Below are 20,308 nucleotides of genomic sequence, written 5' to 3'. Positions count from 1 at the left end.
ACATTACAATATACACATTAGTCATCCTTCCTCCAAACTCCAGAGACAAATTTAAAATTGTGTTAACTTCTGAAGGGCAGGAGATGAGGCCGATCAACATACTACCACAAAATATATTCAGAAAAGCATAGTAAAAATGGAGCATCTAACCCCGCATTCTAACCAATTGGTGCTTGTTAAGCACGGCTACTCACCTGTGAGGGTCTCAAGCCACAGGGGGGGCAGGGTACACTGCAGGTCCTGCTGGGTGCTGTGGTTCATTCAGAGAGCTAGGTCTTGAGATCCTTCCTGAATTGCGTCAGAGACCGGGAGCGCCTGAGGTGAAGCGGCATTTTGCAGTGAGGTAGGGGAAGATCTTCCTCTGGTCCTGGTCTTGCAGAACCGAGGGATGGTAGCCAGGGCCAGTTGGACAGAGCAGGTGTCTGGTGGGTGCATGGAATAGGAAGCGATGGTTCAGATTTGCAGGTCCTGCGTAGTGGAGGGCTTTGTACGCATGTGTGAGGAGCTTGAAGGGGACTCTTGTTGACTAGGAGCCAGTGGCGGTCTTGTAGGTGTTCGGAGAGGTGGCTGAGGCGGGGAATGTGGAGGACCAATCTGGATGCGGCGTTGTCCACGTTATGAAGGTTTATGAGGAGTTTCTGGATGGTGCCCGCGTAGTGTGTTGCTGTAGGTGGTCTGCTGCTGATAAGTGTCGGGGTGACTGTCTTCCTGGCCTCAGTGGGGATCCATCTGAATGTTTTTCTAAACAGGAGAAGAGTTTGGAAGATTGAGTCGATATGGAGGTTCATGGTGAGCGAGCAGTCCAGTATGATGCAGAGATTTCGCAAGTGGTCAGTGTGGGGGCAAAGGAGGGGGCAGGGGGTCCTAGCTCAGCAGGCCACCAGGAGTCCGAAGCGGAGGTATTGTGCCCCAGAATGAGGACTTCGGTCTTGTCAGAGCTGAGCTTGGGGCAGCTGTCTGTCATCCAGGTGGCGACAGCCTTTATCCCGTTATGAAAGTTGTTTCTGGCAGTGGTGGGCTGGTTGATGAGGGAAAGAATGAGCTGGGTGTCGTCAGCGTAGGAGAAAACGTGAAGTCCGTAGCTTCGGACTACGGTTGCGAGCAGGGCCATGTAGATGTTGAAAAGCGTGGGGCTCAGGGATGTCTGTGGGCTCCAAGAGGAACAGGGGGGGGGGGGGGGGGAGAGAAATAGGACTTGCTGTGTTCTACCAGTGGGGAAAGGAACGATGCAGTCTAAGGCTTTGTCGTGGATGTCAGAATCGTGGACTCTCGTGACTAGAGTTCAGTGAGAGACGGCATCGAAGGCGCCCGACAGGTCGAAGAGGATGAGGGCTGATGTTTCTCCCTTGTCGAGGATGGAGCGGATGTAGTCTGTGGTGGAGAAGAGGACGGTCTCGGTGCTATGGTAACTTCATCCAATCCAGATTCAGAGCAATCCAGAATGTGGTTGGATTCGATAAACTCAGTTGGGCGGGATGGCTTTCTCGATCATGGCTGGAAAGGGGAGCAGGGAGGTGGGTCTGAAGTCTTTCGGGTCGGCTGACTGTTTCTTCAGCAGGGAGTTGATCTCGGCGTGTTCCCAGTTACCGAGGATGGTGGCGGTCTCGATAGAGCAGTTGGTGTGGCAAAGTTCAGGCGTTGGTGGTGGCAGTTCTGTGGAAGATGTGCTGCCGGCAGGGGTCCGAGGGACTCCAGAGTGAATGCTCTTTATGGTCTTGAGTGTCTTCTGTGGTGGGCTGGGTCCAGTTTAGCAGTCTGTTGAGAGGCGGCGGCGGGACTGATCGTGGGTATTGGGTGTCGAAGCGGTCGTAGATCTGCTTGATCTTGTGGTGGAAGTAGGTGCAGAGTTTGTTGCAGAGGTCTTGAGGGTGGGAAATCTGTGGTTTAGCGGTGGGGTTTGGGGTACTCCTTGGGGATGGCGAAGAGTTCTTTGCAGTTGTGCGCGTTGGTGTGGATTCTGACTTGAAGGGTCGTTTTCTTTGCAGTTTTGAGGAGGGTGTGGGGTGCGGAGGCTTTGAAGGCTGCGTAGGTTTCTGGGGTTTTGTTATTTCTCCATCTCTTCTTGAGCCGTCTACAGGTGTGTCTGGACTCGTGGAGGGTGGGAGTGAACCAGCTGGCTTTTTTGGATTGTTGCTTGCAGGGTACTATCTTAAGGGGCGCCAGTGCGTCGGAGCAGGTTGCATGCGGAGGTATTGACATGTGTGTATGTCGGAGGTATGGTAGTGCTGAGGGAGACTGAGACATTCTTCAGTGACCTTGCTCCAGTTGCGGGAGGGGGTTGGTGAAGTGGACGCAGTGGTGGTCAGGCCGGAGCAGTTCGGAGGTGAGGCTGCAGATGATGTTTTCGCAGGGAAATAAGACTGGGTCGGGCGCGGGTCCTGATGCGTGGGTCAGAGGTGACTAGCTGCTGGAGACCGATGTTGGCGAGGTTCTCCAGAAGGGACACCGTGTTCTGGTCGTTTGGATTGTCCAGGTGAAGTTGAGGTCGCAGAGTAGGATGCCGGGGGTGCAATGAAGCGGATGACTGTCGGTGAAGGGCAGGTGGGGGCCAGGAGGTCTGTAGACAAGGGTCCAGCGGAAGGTGGTGTTGGGCAGACCCAAAGTAGCACATCATACGACTAAAAGTAGCAGCTAGTCTGTTTTTGGCGTATGTGGCAGGAACCTTGGGCAGGAAGCCCCACACTAAAAAGTTTGTTTCATATGACCACCAATGATCTAGCCGTCATGTTTGGGAAATAGGAACCAGAGGCGATCAAAGATTATTCTCAACAAGGAAGCAGCAACAGAGGACTGCAATTCCTCGAATGTGAAAAAATAACCACAAGGATGTAGGAAGTAACAGAACCATCTCAAAACCATTGGCACCTGGTGTGTGAACAAAAATGAATCCGAACTAGCTGGAGAACCAGAGCTCTTGGTGCGGAAAAGCACAACTCCAATTACTTATGAAGGGCAAGAGCAGAACTGGAGTAAAGAATAACTTTGAACAAAAGTCCAAGATGAAACATGTGGAACAACTGAATCCCCCACTGGTGAAGAGAAACCCAAAAGCCAGGCTACAATGGGATAAATGCCTCGCTTAATTTGCATATAGACAATTTTTTCTAAAAATGGATATGTGGAGGGGCCTAAAGTTCATATTAGGAGCTTGTCCTAGTCAAATACAGATGTTGGTTAAGACAAAGGATTCCTAGTTGTGGCTAATTCTTCAACCAAACTAGCTTTTTGTCTCTTTTGTTGTTTAAATATCTTTCTTTTTCTTGAATTTTGCAACAAATGAGAATTTTCATAGGCAGCACATATCTTCATTGTGTAAGCAATTGACAGATTTGTATCAGGTTACAAATATTCAGATACAGTATACATTGGCGTTTGTCCTTACAGGTGGCCTATATTTGTAAAACATTGCATGCTACTTCCTACTAATATTTGTGCTCTTCAACTCCCAATTGAAATGTGGTAACGCCTAAAAGAATGCAAGCATTTCTTATGGAGTCCGACAGCTGCAACAGGCGGAGGAAATTAGCAGCTCACTTGGAGAATAGGAGTTTGCAGTACAACCAGCAATATACTGGGAGATAGTGCGGTGGGAAAAGGATGGGCCAGTAAGACATATTAATCAAATTGCAAAACTAACTGAATAAAAATAAAATCTGCCATTACATTACAGCGAAAAGGATATACGCAACATCACCAGGCATTCCCTCGCTCATCTCGACCAGGGCCTTACAGTGGCTCACTTGGGTGGCATTTGAGCTCATTAAAGCGTCAGAGACCGCCATCTTCCGGGCTACTGTCTAGTGGCTGGGGGTTGAAGGGGATTCTCGGTGATGGCCTCAGGGCACAGACGTACTGCCATGTAGGACGCAGTGTTGTCCGTGGGTACCTAATATCTCTGGGTTCGGGATCTTCAGGGGATGGATCACGGATTGGGGGAGGGGCATATGTACCATTTCCATCTACCTTGTTCTTAAAGGCTGTGAATATGGTGTCCCAGTATTGGGCTATGGGGTACTTGCGGAGTCCAGCTGGTTCCTCTGTGTAGTGTCGTACTTACCGCCTGTGCCCATATCGTGAGCGACCTTTCCCAGCTGATCGTTTCCGGAGGAGTATTATGTTTCCACCTCTTCGTGATTAAGCGCTTCGCTACTATCAGCCCCAGATCCCAAAATCGTGACGTGACTTTTTTTCAGATCCGGGGTAAAGCCCTAGTATATGCACTTCCTATGTGTGTGGCAAGGAAGTCTCAGTGCAAAGCGCAAGTGTCGCGGCCACTTTCTGCCAATAAAAGCGTAGAGAGGCGCAAGACCATAGCATGTGGAGTATGTTTCCATTAAGTTGGTGGCACAGAGGGCATGCAGATGTGACAATGTGGAAATATCTGTTTGTTATCAGGTGAAAAGTACGCTCTTTGTATTATGTAGGTTTGTATCAGTTTGAATTTGGAGCTCCTCGGGATTCACGAGTAGCCGGCTAAAATAGCACCCCATTCCTTTTCTGTCCAGGGCGCGCCCCATCCTTTTCCCAGCGAGTGAGGAGACTTAGCATCTGTTTCAGGGTGTAAGGGTGAGGAAAGCCATCACTAGCCAGTGCACTGTGTGTGATCCTGCCCCCATGACATGCAGATATTGGAGTAGATGTGTTGGCGGCTCAGTCGTCAGGTCCCCCCAAGAGGCAGACAGGGCTCCGATTAGGGAAGCATGTAGAAGAAACTGTCCTGCCGGTAATCCACGGTCTCTCACTAGGGTATCGAAAGTGAGCAGTGCGCCATCCGAATACAAGCCGCCCAAAGGATCTACTTCCGCTGTGTGACAGTGTGTAAGAGCCTCCTCGGAGGTACCCGTCCACCCTTTAGGCGCCCCTAGGAGTGGGAGTATTGGAGCGTACTGGAGCGTTGCACGGATAAGATGCAGGCTTCGCCTGTAGCATTTGTGCGTTAGTGCCAAGTGTAATTGAGTTGGTCGTGGGAGCCTGGCGAGGGGATGGAAAAGGATAGCTTTTTTGTCTCTTTATTGACCTCTTCCTATTACTTTCATCTTCGCTTTTTCACCCCTTTGTCATTAGTTGCTAATGTTTCTAGTCCTCCTTCCACCCCTATCGGCCTTTCATTTGCTTACTCAGAGTCAACGTCCGACTATGAAAAATAAGTCCCCGCCGGAAAGAAAAAAGTGCCAGTGCCCAGAACTTGCAACCTCTAACATCTTTTAAGCACTGTTCCAGGGAGGCTTCTAAGTAGGGATATCTAAGTCTGCGCTAGAGGCAGATACACCCACTTACTGTTTTATGCCAAGAAATTTGGCCTTAAGAGACCCTTTAGGGCAGAAGAGGTAAAACCGTAAAAGACTAAGATGATGCAAACCTAACGGAGGCTAGAAAACTACATCTCTACAAAGGGCACTTGCAAATAAATGCCGTTTTTTTGCTTTATTACCCCCTAAGTTTTGTACTAATGGATTTCCGGCTCAAAGTGCATGGAGGCCTGCTAAGCAGATCTCTGTGCCAGTGCTCGGACTCTTCAAAGTATATATTTAATTACCTTCTCCCTAATTTGCATAAGGTAACTAACTTACAAGTCCCTGGTATATGGTATATGGTACCAGTGGTACCCAGGGCCTGTAAGTAGTTAAAGTGTTCCTCAGGAGCTGTAGCACTTCTTGTGCCACTCAGAGTGTGACAAAATTAAACAAGTCTCCCAGGTTGCCACTGCAGACTGGTTGAGCAGTTTTAAACTGCCAACTCCACTTTGCCAAGGAAACTAATGACAGTACAAATCTCCCTTTTTAATATGTCACCTAACAGTAGGCCTATCAATTCCTACAGTTGTATATTAAAAAAGTAGGACATGTATTTAAGCCCTCACAGCAAAAAAAACCTAGATTGTCGTTTTAACTGTGGAAAGGCTACTAGACCCATTGCGAGTACAAGGTTAAACAAGGTTAAACACTGACAAATCAGCTGGTGGAACTTCTGAATGGGACTAACAATGCTGGTACTTTAAGGCATCAAAAAATAGTTGCATCAAAAAATAGTTGCATTAAACCAGACTTGATGCACAAGTCGAATTTAATTTAACTTTAGAATAAATGCAACTTTTAGAAAGTTTCCACTTTGTGGTTGAAGAATTCTAGTGGCTATTCACAGAGGCTGACAATTCCCATTGGAAACCGGGACACGACTGATTTGCATCTGACTGAGTTTAAACTGGAATGACAGACGCAAAAAAAAATTAAAGCTGGATTGAGGCCCAGATCTCTGTACTGGGGTGAAGGTTTGACATGGTTCAACATTCTGTCCATTACTTGTTCTTTTTGCATTGGTCACCCCAAGTGGGACGGGTACGCCCAGAGGTGGGTCCAGGGGTCTCCATGCCACAGGAGTCAAGCTATGGTCCTAGGATGCTTGTTTCCAGTGCAGGGAGGACCTGGCCTGGCAGTACGGGCTGCACTGTTACCATTTGGAACAGGATCAAGACTGATTTACATATGGCTGGGTTTAAACTGGAATGGCACGGGGAGCAAAAAAAAAAAAACCAGTGCATTTAGGCCTGGATCTCTGTACTGGGGTGAATGTTTGACATTGTTCAACATTCTGTCCATCAATTGTTCTTTTTGTATTCACAGATGCTGGCCACAAGAAAGCCTTCTGCCCTAATGGGGGAGGAGTGAGAGCTAGACTCAAAGGGCAAATAGTGGTCACACATGAGGGGCTGCGCCTTTGTTCTGGCAGACGGGTTGGCTTAGGAGAAAGAGAGGGGAAAACAGTTGACCAACCGTGTTTCCTGTGGGAGTGTAGCCCTCAGTTAGCCATACCTCTTGGGTAGGCTACCAAGCGCCACACAAAGAGACAGGGGTTTAGCCATCTCTGAAGTGGGCAGAATATTGTATTTCGTGATAGCTAGATGCAACACATTGCAGGAAGTCGTCAGGCAGAAGGGGAACTGGTAGTCCATTGGCTAGTAACTGCCATCCCTCGAGGGTAGTTTCTGGGCACAAATATTACACCCAGACCTCAGATCAAGTCTGCACTGGAGAGAGGACTGTTGGAGCTCCATGGCCACTAAAGCTGAAGAAGCCTCTTGGCTAGCCAGTAGCCACAATTGATTGATCACTATTGACCGCCTACATACAGCTGGGGAGAGAGAGTCTACAACGCTTAAAATGTTGCGCCTAAGTCTGCCAAAACCAGGTGAGTTGTCGAAATGTAGTGTGGTCACTCACAGAGGACACTAGCCTTCACTAAAGGGAACTGCTGGTTTTGTTGTGACCAGAGGCAAGCAGTACATTAGCAACTGGACTTTTGCTGGACCCATTAGAACTTCGAGGGACATAGCCTCCGGTGGCCAAAGTCACCCCACCAAGACAGTGAAGTAGCCCCACTTGGACTAGATTTGTTACACTGCTGATCAGTCAGATTCAGCTTGCAAATCTGTTCTGCAGCAGATGAAAGAACGAATCCAAACATTTGGGGAAGCTTTTATAGCATAGGATACTAGTGCCAAACTAAAGTACCAAAATGAAATAAAGAGTGGTATTTCCCACTCATCTTAGAAACAATAATTTGTATTGAAATGGCAGTCACTGCAGACATTTCATGCAAAACCAACCCTAAGTGGTTGGCTAAATTAAGGCAGTCTGCAAGGCAAACCTCCATTCCCGCACATGGAAACCTAAAAGCACTTTGTTGCGGGTGTTTTGGATGGCATCGGTTCCAACAATCCAATGAGTTACATCTAAGTTTGCGGGCTATGCTACCAAGATTTTCACCCTAATTTCCAGGTCACTTGAGCAGTTTATTACCTTAAATAAGTGCTAGTCTGGAGGGGGAGGGGGGGGGGGGGGAATAGCGTGGTAAGCACACAGTGGATTAAACTAAGATCTGTGGCTTGGGATGAATGTTTGATTTGTTCAGCATTCGGTCCATCATGGTTTCATTTTGCTTTTGTCACCCTAAGTGGGATGGGTATTCCCAGAAGTGGGTCCTGTGCTCACTGTGCCACTGGATTCGAGCTAGCCTGGCTGATGTGGCGATACCCTGAAACAGGTCCCAGGATGCTGGTTTCTGGTCCACAGAGGACAAGGCCTGGAGTTCAGGCTGGATGGTTCCCATGGGAAGCAGGTTCAAGACTGATTTGCACATGGCTGGGTCCAAAATGTGGTGACATGTTAAGCAACAAAACTGTGGATTAAACTCAGATCTATAACTGGGGGTGAATGTTTGAATTGTTCAGCATTCAGTCCTTCATTAGTTCTTTTTGTTTTTAGTCTTGCAAAACATGAAGTCAGACAAACAGAATTGCACGAGTCGTTCTCCACAGCCAGGCTGAATATTAGTAACAGTTTATTGTAATTTGATTTTTAAATGTTTTAGCTCAGAATACATAACGTATTGACTTAGAGCAGGAAAGAAAAAAAAAGAAAAAAGAAAAAAACGTGGCCATAAGCAATTCTCGCCTGTTGATCACTATTCATTTTAGTAAAAACAGACCAGAAAAACATGTCATTTGCCTTATTACTGGTGACTAGAGACATCACAACTAGACTTTTAAAAAGGAAGGTGAATGGTTAAAACAATTTAAAATAAACGTTATAAATTCATAAAAACTAATCACAATAGCGAAGAGCAGAACAATTGCCAAAAAAAATATGCAAGGTCTATGGGTGAACATGCAAGTCAGTACTAAAGAAGCTGGTTCTGAAAATAAAAAGCACCTCTGCCATCTACATAATCAAACTTTCAGCACCACATTCAGAAAGAAATCAAAATATTGGAAGGGGGGGGGGGGGGGGGGGTAGAAAATGTCCTTACTGTCAACATCCTTTTTAAACACACAATCTTCATTTGAGGACAATGCTGAAAGATCGATTTCTTTAACAGGAGAAATATTAATATCTGCCAGCGCAAGTCTCCTGCTTTTCCTAAATTCTTTGTGCCGGTTTTCCTTCTGAGTCAAAGATTTTCGGCGGGCAACTTTTGCTCTCAATGTTTCAGTGCTTAGATCCTTTTTATAGCGGGCTGTATATTGGGATTTAGTATCCATTTTCTGTTAAATAAGAAGAAAATAAAGCATATGTAAGTTAACATGCAGGTTCAATAATCGCGTGTTAAAAAAAAAAAAAAAATTCAATTTACTAGCAATTTAAAGAAAAGGAGAGGGAAAAAACACAAACACTCTTTGGGCTGAGAAATCAGGCACATATCCCCACTATTTGATTGCTTCCTATTGCTGCAGCATGTGCAATGTGACATATTTAGTTGGTGGTAGGAATTTTCCACCAACTGTGAAACCGCAGAGCTGCGACACGTTACCTTGACCACGGCCTTATCCCTGTCAACTGTGCAATTGGTTGTAAATGGAAAGCCACTCTTCCAACGTGATGCTCAGCATATTAGGCTGGAATCTGGCAGAAGGTAAGGCCTTACATAGAGAAAAGAATTATGGCCTCAGCAAGCATCTGATTGCCGAGGACTGGGAAAAATTATGGGTGCAGAACATTGGCTCTATATAGTGCACTAATATGAAGTACACTGTGTAGAGTCCAGTGAGACCCAGATTGGTATATAGAGACAAAAGTAAATAGTAATAACGCTCTATTTGTGGTAGTGTGGACGAGCAGTTAGGCTTATCAGAAGGTAGTGCTGAGCAGTTGTACTCACAGAGGCAGTAAATGAGACACGCAAGATTAAACCAGAGACCAATTTCTAAAAATAATAGATTTTATGTACATTTTCAAAGAAGAACTTCGTTTGGCAGCAAGCTCCCTCAGTTATGAATTTTTAAAATTTGCAATATGAATTACTTTAGTGCGCAATTACACACCATTGAAGTAAAGGGAGGGGGGTGGTGGGGGGGATTCCTTATAAAATAACACCATTGGATTTCAAGGTTCATCTTCGGAATTTAATTAAGTGCAAGGCCAGGCCCAATGATCCACCAGCGGATTCTCAGTAGCGTCCCAGATACGGTTGGGAGCATGCTGCTGAGGTCGTTGGTAGCTGGTGCGCTACGAAGAAGGGAGTCACCTGAAAAACACATTGCCCAAGGTGACTTGAAGTCCAAGGGGTGCCACGCGAGGTAGCAGGTCGCAAGGGCCTCAGGACCACAGGTGGTTCATCAGTACCCAGGATGGGTGCAGGATAGATAGATCAGCCTGGCAGCTCACAAAGGGAGTCTCAACAGGTGTTTGCTTCCTGGCAGTTGGAATCCAGCGTGGACTCATCTTGGGGGAATGTTGCAGAGAGATACCCGGTGTATTGGTGCAGCATGGCTCCGGTAGGTCATGGTGTCTCTAAACTTGGTGGGAGAGACGGATCTGACCCTCCGGAGGAGGCGTACTACTAATTGTTTGGGTACTGCATCGAGTCACCGAGGAGCAGCAAGTCGGTACAACCGGATCCTGCGGTTCATTGCCTGCTAGCTGCCAAGGAGTGGCACCTGCACTTCAAGTGATTTGTAGAAGGCTGGAGGAGCTCCGGGCTTCTTGAAGGCCTCAAAGTTGCCGCGCAAGACAGCACACTACAATTGTCGAGTCTTTAAAGCAGCAGGAAGGGTTTGGCACCAATTTTCTGCAGCAGGGCTTCAGTCCTCTGGTCAGCAGTTCATTGTCCTTTAAATACTAAATTTAAGGGAGTTAAAAAGGGGAGACAGGTAGTAGCCAATGGGCTACCTACCTTTAGGGTGTCCACAATGTTTAAGTGACCACTTCCTGTGGGATGGAGCACTACCCTGACACTAATTGGCTAACTTCCCCCTCAAACCAAGGTGGAGGGAAATGTAGAGTGGGGTCCACATCCCCTGCATCACCTAAAGGGTGCTACTGGATGAATGGGTACCCACCTCCTAATTTACTTTATTTTCCCGCCTGTCCTCCCGCTAAATGAGGAGCGGGAAAGGGGGTTGGGCATCCTCCACTAGCTGGAGATGACTGGGCTGCATTTCAAAGGTGGCATCGCTTTTGAAGCTTCCCATCTTGGAAGGCCATCCTGTCCTAGGGGAGGTTTGAAGAATCTCCACCCAGATCAGGCTTTGTTCCTGGCCTCAGAGGACTGGCCCTCACCCCATGACGTAAGAAACATGTCTGCTGGTGGCAAGCTGGCTAAGACTAGTCAGACTACACCACTACCTGGTAGGATTTCAGGGGACCCTCTAAGGTCTCCTGTGTGCATTTGTTGTGTGCATTTGTTCTTAAATCTAACATTGGCATCAGTGAGACTTAATTAAAACAAGAAGATTGGCACCAAACATCTTGGGTACAGTGAAACCATCATGGAGCTATGAAACTCATAATGACAAGTATCCAGCCCATGTACTTTCTATGGCTTACCTGTGCACTTACAATATCCAATATTGTAGAGTCGTAACTGCTCAGGTAGATAGGTCTACACATGGAATATAGAGCACCCTGCATTAGGGCTGTAAGGCCTGCTTTAGGGATGATTTGCCTATGCCACATGCAGTGTATGGAGGCATTGTACAGAGGACTGTGTGCCATTTCAACTCTTCGGTTTTGTCTGCACCAATGGCAGCTGGCATAGTCTTGACGAGGAGTCCCTGCGGTGACACAATTGGTGGTATAGCCCCATTTGAACCTCTTCAGTCCCAATGCCATAGGTACCATTTACTAGGGACTTACAGGGGTGACTGAAGTTGGGCAAATCGCCGTACAGTTTTAGAAAAGATATGGCACTGGGAACCTGGTTGGCAGGGACCCAGTCCACATTCAATTTGAAAATGCATACACCAGCAGGCCTCGCAAAATCCTAAACATTTTGCTATACCTGCAGGTTTAGTGACTTAAATAATCTACTCGACCTATCTGTAATATTCTTGACCCATAAACTGGTTTCAAGTGATGTGATTGCGGGCAAATAATTTAATTTATTGAGCCGTAATTTTCTTCATTATCACATATGAGAGCACCTACAAGTGTGCGAGTTCAGCATGTCTACAGAAAAAAAAAAAAACTTGTTTTGATTTAATAAACTTTTTTTTCCATATACAATACAAATCTAGCCACATATAGGATACACATGACCCCTGACTTGCCTCTTAGTTTATTAACAGTATTTTGATCAGGCCAGGGGCAGGAATGTTTCTCAAATCATGTTTAAAAACTCTCGTTTAATAAATACATAACTAAAGCATGAAGTGGTAGCACGTTGTCATTTGTAATCAGCAGATTTTACATTGAAATGGCCACAAACTTTCCCACTGATATGCGGCTTTACTGATAAAACTATATAGTGTACAAATAATGTTTGAAAATAGAGTTTCTGTGAATACATGTCATTTGCACATCGCCAACTAAAGTGTTCTGGTTTGTTTTGCTCCTATTTAAAATCGTAGTTTGCATCACACTTAATTACAAAAAGAAATTTGCTTTTGTAATTCGATATATTTAGAAATACATTTGTAATATTAATTTACATGTCATGGGTTAGAGAAAAATAACTGACATCTTCAGACAGCTCACTTGACAAAAACCTTTAACTACCAAGAGACAGAAAAATAAACCTTTTCTAAGCAGCAATTAGTTAAGACATACTGACATTTGACCTCTTTCCTTGAACAGACAGCAAATGTGTTAGGATAAAAACAAGATTTAATGGCATATTTATTGCTCATTCACTTTCTGAATTAACAGAACATCTGTTCCTTTCGAGCCTAAGTTTACTCGCCAGATAAGACCAGGAGGTGCTAAAAATAGCTTGACCTGATAAACTTACTTGCAATTGCTAGTGGTCAAGTAGATTTTTCGAGGACTGACCAGGCATAAAGTGGGGGCTAACCATGTCAAAAGAGGCACTTTCCTACAATGGGCAACTCTATGTTCCTCCCTTAGAGTCGAGACACTACCCCCTTGAAAGATACAGATCAACCCCCATGACCTCCACTAAACACTCCCACACCAATCCCAGTCATCCGTCAACACCACACACTGCTTCCACCCTTCTTCGGGACTGCACACACCAATAGCCTGGGAGCAGATACTGCCCTCTCCACCTCCCACCCCACGTCTTTTACTCTTGTAATACTAACCCCTCCCCCCAGCAATATTATTCTACCCACCAGTGCTTTCCACTTAACCAGCTAAAACTTAACGTTTGTAGTGATAATCAGTTTCCTATACAAACAAACACTTATTTACGGATTACCTCAGCTTGCACATCATTAGACATTTCCATAGAATGCTTGACAGAGTTGTTCCAAGTACCTTGTTCCCATTACTTCATTTCTACCACTTCTCCGTGACTGTAACAACCTGTTCCCCAAATCCAGATCTTAGTACATTTACTTGTACATGGTATCCATGAATAACACCACCTTTATCTAGTCCTCTCAACTTATTCTTTCTATATTTAGCCTGTGCTTCAAATTAATGTATAAGGTTTCTCACTATCCCTTGATTGCACTTTTTAATGCACTGTCTTGTAAACTTTAAAATTCAAAAAGTTGTTATATATTTGTGGTGACAAAGCTCTTTTCAGCAGTATGAAGTGCTCAGAACAGCTACAAACTTCTTTGAACAAGGTACATTTGATATGAAGAAATTGAAAGGTTGCTACTGGCTCAAGCTTTGATAAAATAAGTGATGCTCTATTGAGACAGAGGATCTTTAGAAATCTACCTTTTGAACAAAGTAGTTAGCAGAGATGCCTCAGCCTCAAGGCTGTAAGGTACCCAAGAGCGGAGATTGACAAAAACCCAGACAGTGGAAACTGCAAATTTCGGTTATCTCCTCTGCAGATATTTATCAACCAAATGCAGTATTCCACATTTTGTCCTGCCGGACCCCTTAAAGTTGCATCTCTGCAAGAACACTAGTGAGTTGGAAATTAATAGTCTGTAGTAAATAACTGCATCTCAGATAACTATGGGTTTGCTGAAACATTGGCAAGTAGGGAAGCATGCTTCTGCACAGATTGAATTAAATCTTCAGATGATGTTGGTCTGTACGACAGATTTGATGCAATGACATCACATTGTAGAACAGGGTAGGAATTATTCTACGCCCCACAGTCATTGATTCTGCACTACACAACAGACTCTAGCCTGCAACCATTCTAACACTTTATTACTGGTATTGCCCGATGAACCCAAATGTTTGTCCTGATTTGAAACACTAATTAACAACCATAGAAGCGAAAAGTCAACAGAATCCACAATATGAGTTGATGATATACTTTCACTCTACTTTCAACTGGACTCAATTTGGGCACTTTTCTGAACAGTCACTATACATTGCTTATTCACGGCTACATCCACTACCTAAGCACAGAGCCACCAGCTTCTAGATTACACTTATGAAAGGTCTTTAATCATACTGCTTGTGTAGAACATATGATGACACCAGTAGGACAAAAGCTTGTGTTTACCAAAGTACAGATAATGTTAAACATGCAAGTAGTTGCAATATAAAAACATTGTTCATCTATTAGCATTGATGGAATGAGGAAAGAGATCCATACCTCACTAATAAACCATGGATACTGTTCACCATACAACACAATTCTTAATATGAACTAAATAAAGCATTGTTTACTGGGGGGGGGGGGGGGGGGGGGGGGAAGTTGTCCAGCCAGCCAACATGGCGGACGCGAGTCCCCAACGCTCCGACCTACATCCCCTTATTATCGGGCAAAATCATCCTCCAATCGTGCCATCCCCGCTGGAAACACGCAGGACTAGAAAGGTCAAGAGCCACTGCCGCCAAAAAGTCCCAAACAACGCCATTTCGCTAACTACAGCCGCGGCATGGAGCGCGGCCTGCACGCTGAGCGGGTGCATGGAGACAGTGAGCGGCAGGGGGCAGCCGCCCGCACCGGAGCTGCGGCCCCCGTCTGAGACTGCGGTCCGTTGGGGCGGAGGGAAGGCCAACTCCCTGCCGCAACCGCAGCCATGGGGCCGTGCACATGAGGTCGATCCGGAGAGGCAACTACCGGAGTTGACTGCTGTGGTGAAGGCCTTCCGGATCGTCAGACACCCAGCGAAACAGATCTCTGCCGCGGTCCTGCCGGTGGAAGAGGCGGACAGCTATTGGGAAGAAGGTTGAGCTCCCCGCGTAGCAGTTCCGGACCGCCGTGGGTGAACTGAGGTGGTTGGTGGTGGCGGACCGGAAAGCAGCGCTGGGAATGCCCTGCCCCTGGGGCTCCTGGTAGGCGACGCTGCAGAGACAACCGCAGTGATAGGATAAGCAGCGGCCCACGGATTGCCCACCAGCGAGGTGACATCATAAGAAGCAGCAGCTGTGACAATAGGAGCGGATAAAATAACACTGACCTCAGGGTGCCCCCCCCCCCCCCCCCCACCGGAGCCACAATACGTGGTGGAGCTCGGGCCCACATCACCTAGACCTGTAGCTAGTAACTGAGTTTGGATGCGTTGGCCCGTATCTGAGGACTGCGCTCATCGCCCCGGGCGCGGAGACTGATAGCAGCAGACGTCCCTCCCCCCCCCCCCCTAATTGGTGAGTGCGCGCCATCGGAGCCGCACGCAGGGGATCCGTTGTCGCCGCGCCAATGGAGCAGGTGATAAACAGCAGAGGTGCGGTGCCAGGGGGTGGCCTGCCCTTGGGAGTGACGGCATGAGAGAGGGAGCACCCCGAGGCTTATAAGGTGACAGGCACAGAAGTGAACCTTAAGGCCTATGTAAAGCCGGCCCCCCAAAAATAGCAGAAGTGCTGACACAGCAGCTGCTGTGCGCCATGGGAGGGGGCAACACACAGTAGGAGCGGGTGGAATTCGCCTGGCCTGTCTTCCGCGAAGACTGAGGCCTGTACAGGCAAGGACACAAGCAACCTGCCGCTGAGTAGAGACATCAGCAGAAGGGATGGCGGCCCACAACTGAGAGACATCGAAAACTACCACTCTGCCTGGAGCCCCGATAGTCCCCGCCACACGAGATCCGCAGACGCAGGGCCACAGGCTTCGCTCCTAAGGGCGGGACGCCACAGAGCATGGAGCCGCCTTCGCTGTGCAGATCCAAGTGCCTCAAATCTGCGAACACGCCGGACGGGCCCTGGATCACACATAGTGGCCGAACATCCGACGAGACCATCAACACTATAGGCTGACCGCGAATGCCAACGGCACAGCAACTTGTGATGGGCCGTGTGCGTGCTAAGATGCAGCAAGGACCTCTGCACATGGGTAGTTTAGACCCCTCAGCATGAGAGAAGAAGCGGAGACGGAACCGCCGACCGCGGCCTTGGCAGCCAAAATGGATTCAGTGCTTGCAGCGGTGGAGAGGATCGGTACTGCGCTAGAACAAACCAGAACCTCCCGGGAAACACAGATCGATAAGGTCACCTCGGACTTCACCCTGCTAAACGCAGACCACCGTAAACTGGCCAAGAAAGTCACCCTCCACAGCCAGACACTCAAGGAACTTCAACCTGTCACCCAAAGCCACTCCGCTGCCCTGCAAGACATGATGGATCGCATGCATGCACTGGACGATAAAGTAGAGGATGCAGAAGGGTGCTCCCGCCGCAACAACATTCGCGTGGTGGGTCTCCCGGAGGGAGAAGGAAGGAATCCGGAACAATATGCTGAGCGCTGGTTACGAGACATATTACCTCAGGGAACATTGTCGCCACAGTTTGCAGTGGAGGGCACACTGCATGCCGGCACTGAAGCCCCAACCGGGAGCAACTGCGCCCCTTCCTCTTTAAACTTCTAAACTATAGGGACAGATGCAGTGCTGCGTAAAAACCGAAAGCTAGAAAGCCTTAAAGTGAGCAGCAGCCAGGTCATGCTGTTCCCAGACTACACTGCACTCGTGCAGCGATGCAGAAGTAACTACACGGCAGTGAAGCGCCAATTTAGAGACTTGGAATTGCCCTACTCCCTATTATTCCCTGCCAGACTGAGGGTGGTAACGAAAGGAGGGACCCGCTTCTTTGACTCCCCTGCGGAGGCATAGGACTGGCTGGAGGAGTCAGGACTATGGACGGGAACGTGCCCTCAGGGCCCAGATGTTGACAACCCGGCAGGCAGAAGAATTAGACGACGGGGGAAATCGAGAGGCGCTAAGAAATGCAAAATTGGGGACAGCGGCGCAGAGCCCAGAGAAGATTAGAATGGAGCGACAGGACGTCCTGGAGGCGGTTGAGACTCTTGGAACCACACAAAGTAGAGAGCATTCGGAAGCCTGCTTCAATGACTCGGCGGCGGCTAGTGGCTCTTCGTCTCCGTCAACAGAAGAATCTGAAGACATGTGCCTACCAGCGGTGACCACAGACTGCGGATGACATCATATGATTGGACACTGTTGCGTTGAACTATCACAGGCAGCTCAAGCAAGTAGAGCCTTGTTTAAGATGTTAGTTTATGTATCTCAGTGCGTGATAGAGATAGGGGGTGACACTGCTGGGTCAGCAGCCACACAGGGTACATCACACGATAGCTGGGTGCCCACTGGGGTCAGGACCGACTACACCGCGCATACCACTGCGGAGACTAGGCGCATACGAGGTGACACTCAAGCATTATGACTCACAGTGGTTCCGCACACTGAACTAGATGATTAGTCGGATGGTACATCTCCTGACCATAAAGGGGAGGGGAAAGTCACGGTAGAGCGCCTATTGTGCACACGACCCCACCAGGCAATATACTGGGATAGTTTATCATAATTTGTTAAAGACGTTTGGACAGACATCACCGCAGAGTTCGCCCCAGCAGTTATGACGTTTGAAATGGACTCAGTGTTTTTGTTACAACAGACTGGTACACCACTGCTCGCCCACGACATACTCACCAGCGCGAAATCTACTACCTCCACCCCGGACGACTAAATGCACTAGTAATGGCACGAGCTAATGTACTAACATGGAATATACGCGGCATGCACACACCCGTGTGGCGCTACCTCACATTCGCGTACCTCCAGAGACACTCGGTAGGCATTACCCTATTGCAAGAAACACACATGACACAGGCAGAACTAGACAGACTACGCAGGCGTTGGAGAGGACAGGTGTACGGTACTGTGTACTCCGCGCATGCAAGAGGCACGTTAATTTGGATGAGGGCGGGCTGTTGTGTGCAGATTTAGATTCCGTTCATAGGTTTCCCGATTTATGCCCTTATATAGGTACAATTCACATTGCCCTTATTTGGACATAGAAATACGGCCTTTATTTAGACATTGTCCATACAAACCAAATACAGGCATGGCCACCTACATCCGTCCATCCACGTCACAACAAATTCTTGGAAAACCAGACACTTAAGCCTTTAGGAATTTCCCTCAACTTGAATATTGACCTCTCCAAGAACTCATTAAGTATGCATGAACATAGACTTGCAGAATATTCCAGACATTTCGCCCCTCGAAGACAGACTTAGATGGCCAACTGCACTCGAAGGCCATCTCCCTGACGTACAAAAAGCTTTGCAACAACCTCCCTGATACATTCGAGAGGCTCCGAGAGAAGTGGCAACAGGACATAGGACCCCTTGAGGAAGAGGACTGGAGGGAAGCACTGATGTCTCCTAGACGGGCGGCGATTACCCTTAGACACCGACTTATCCAGCTACGGATTCTCCATAGGTCCTATATGACAAGGGTGGTCCTAGCACGAATGGGGGCCAAGGACGATTCACTCTGTAGCAGCTGATATCAGCAGGAGGCTACGTTCTATCATATGGTCTGGGAATGCCCTGCACTCAGATCACTGTGGGAGGGGGCAGCGACTAAGCTTCATACCGCGCTGGGAAAAACATTGACCCTCACGCCTCAGTTAGGCCTACTTAATATATGGGAAGCCACAGACCTCACAGAGATCGAGCAGCAGATGGTAACGATGGGCTTCACTTTGATCAAGCGAGAGATCGCACGCCACTGGGGGGGCTGCTGAGGCACCATCCATACGAGTGTGGGTACAGGAGCTCGACAGATGCATGATAGCGGAAAAAGAAGTGTTCATCATTAGAGGGTGCCCCAGAAAGTGGGAAAAGAAATGGAAGGCGTGGAATAGCTATAGAGGGTCTCTATGCACATCCCCGTTGGTGGACCGGACGTTAAGGCGGAAGGAACTTAGAAAAGTGTTAACATTGTGAATGTAATCTTACATACGTTATTCATTTTGGTGTGCTATGGTGCTGCAGACACAAATGTGAATCTGTGTGCTTGACAAAATGTAATAAAATATTATAAAAGAAAAAAAAAAGTATGCATGAACATCTATTCCTTAGAGGCTCATTCAGGACGTTCCTCTGCCTGACTTTTCCGTCAATACTGGCATTCCTAGACACCTTCAAGGTATAAATCTACCAGCACTTGCCCTAGCAAACTGCGGTTCCCGAAGGATTCGATCCAACCCAGACTAGGCGGTTCACCACGGCAAGTTCGGAAGGGGATCGAGTTCCAGCCTGATGCACTGACCTCTGCGAGGAGGATGGCAGCGTCAGAATACAGCTCCAGTGCTCTCTGACTTCCGTTGCGGGGGGTTAGACTATCGAGTCCAGAAAAGAGATTCCATCCTCTCTTATTCTAAAGTATGGAGCCGACTAGAACTTAGAGAAACTTTTGGCAACTCTTGGCTAAACTAAAATATAGCTAGCTATACTTTAGAAACGGCACCTATTTCAAACCTCGTACTGCACTTAGGTTAGGGACACTGAGGTAGAACAATTTAGAAGCATCAGATGAGTATCACATTTTAGCTTATGTTATTTATTTATGTATTTTGATTAATATATGTCATAGCTACAAACAATGCTATTGCAGTATTATTTTATCTTACTGCTAACCTCGTGCATATTGTACTTCACAGTCTGTCTTACGATTCTAGCAATTCATATCTCTTGCATGAGAAATAAGATGGTTCAATAAACCCTTTTATTGAAACGCCCGTCTCTATTTCTGTGCAACTCTGTAGAAACAAAGCATGCTCGATTGACTGAATGAAACGTATCTATTGTTTCCACGATTCTGAGACTGTTTTGATTCTAAAGGGAAACAAAGTTATCATGTGTATGCAGTTGTCAGAGACTAATCCCTTCTTGTATATTCAAGAAGTTTCTAGTGACCTCTGAGTTAGCTGGCACACACAAGTAATTAAGTTTAATATTCTCGATAGACATACTGACCTTAGTCCTATGTCAAATCTGTAGTGTATGTTATTCCAATGCGCAGAGCCTATCAGGGATATAAGATCTACACTACAGGGCACCCCGTTTATTTGTGAAGACGTGGTAACAGATCACGAGGGCAGATACACATTAGTGCGTGGGCGACTTAATGGTCAAACAATACTGCTGGGATCGATATACGCTCCAAATGTAGACCAACCATCATTTCTAG

At 47.2% G+C, this 20,308-nt stretch overlaps 1 protein-coding gene across 4 annotated transcripts in view; it reads right to left on the bottom strand.

Annotated features, from left to right (window-relative positions):
• DLGAP5 (DLG associated protein 5) overlaps nucleotides 1–20,308 on the bottom strand; it is a 351,164-nt gene that overhangs the window by 210,263 nt on the left and 120,593 nt on the right. For all 4 annotated transcript variants that reach the window (XM_085626824.1, XM_085626826.1, XM_085626823.1 and 1 more), the window contains one exon: nucleotides 8,806–9,040. In XM_085626824.1, the coding sequence (XP_085482950.1) occupies nucleotides 8,806–9,037 (232 nt within the window). In that variant the 5' untranslated portion in view covers nucleotides 9,038–9,040. The remainder of the gene's footprint in view (nucleotides 1–8,805; nucleotides 9,041–20,308) is intronic.

The sequence above is a fragment of the Triturus cristatus genome, chromosome 9 (assembly GCF_964204655.1).
Source record: "Triturus cristatus chromosome 9, aTriCri1.1, whole genome shotgun sequence".
NCBI classification, from domain to species: Eukaryota; Metazoa; Chordata; class Amphibia; order Caudata; family Salamandridae; genus Triturus; species Triturus cristatus.
The sequence above is the reverse complement of the archived record's forward strand: the minus strand, read 5'-3'. Positions and strand labels throughout refer to the sequence as shown.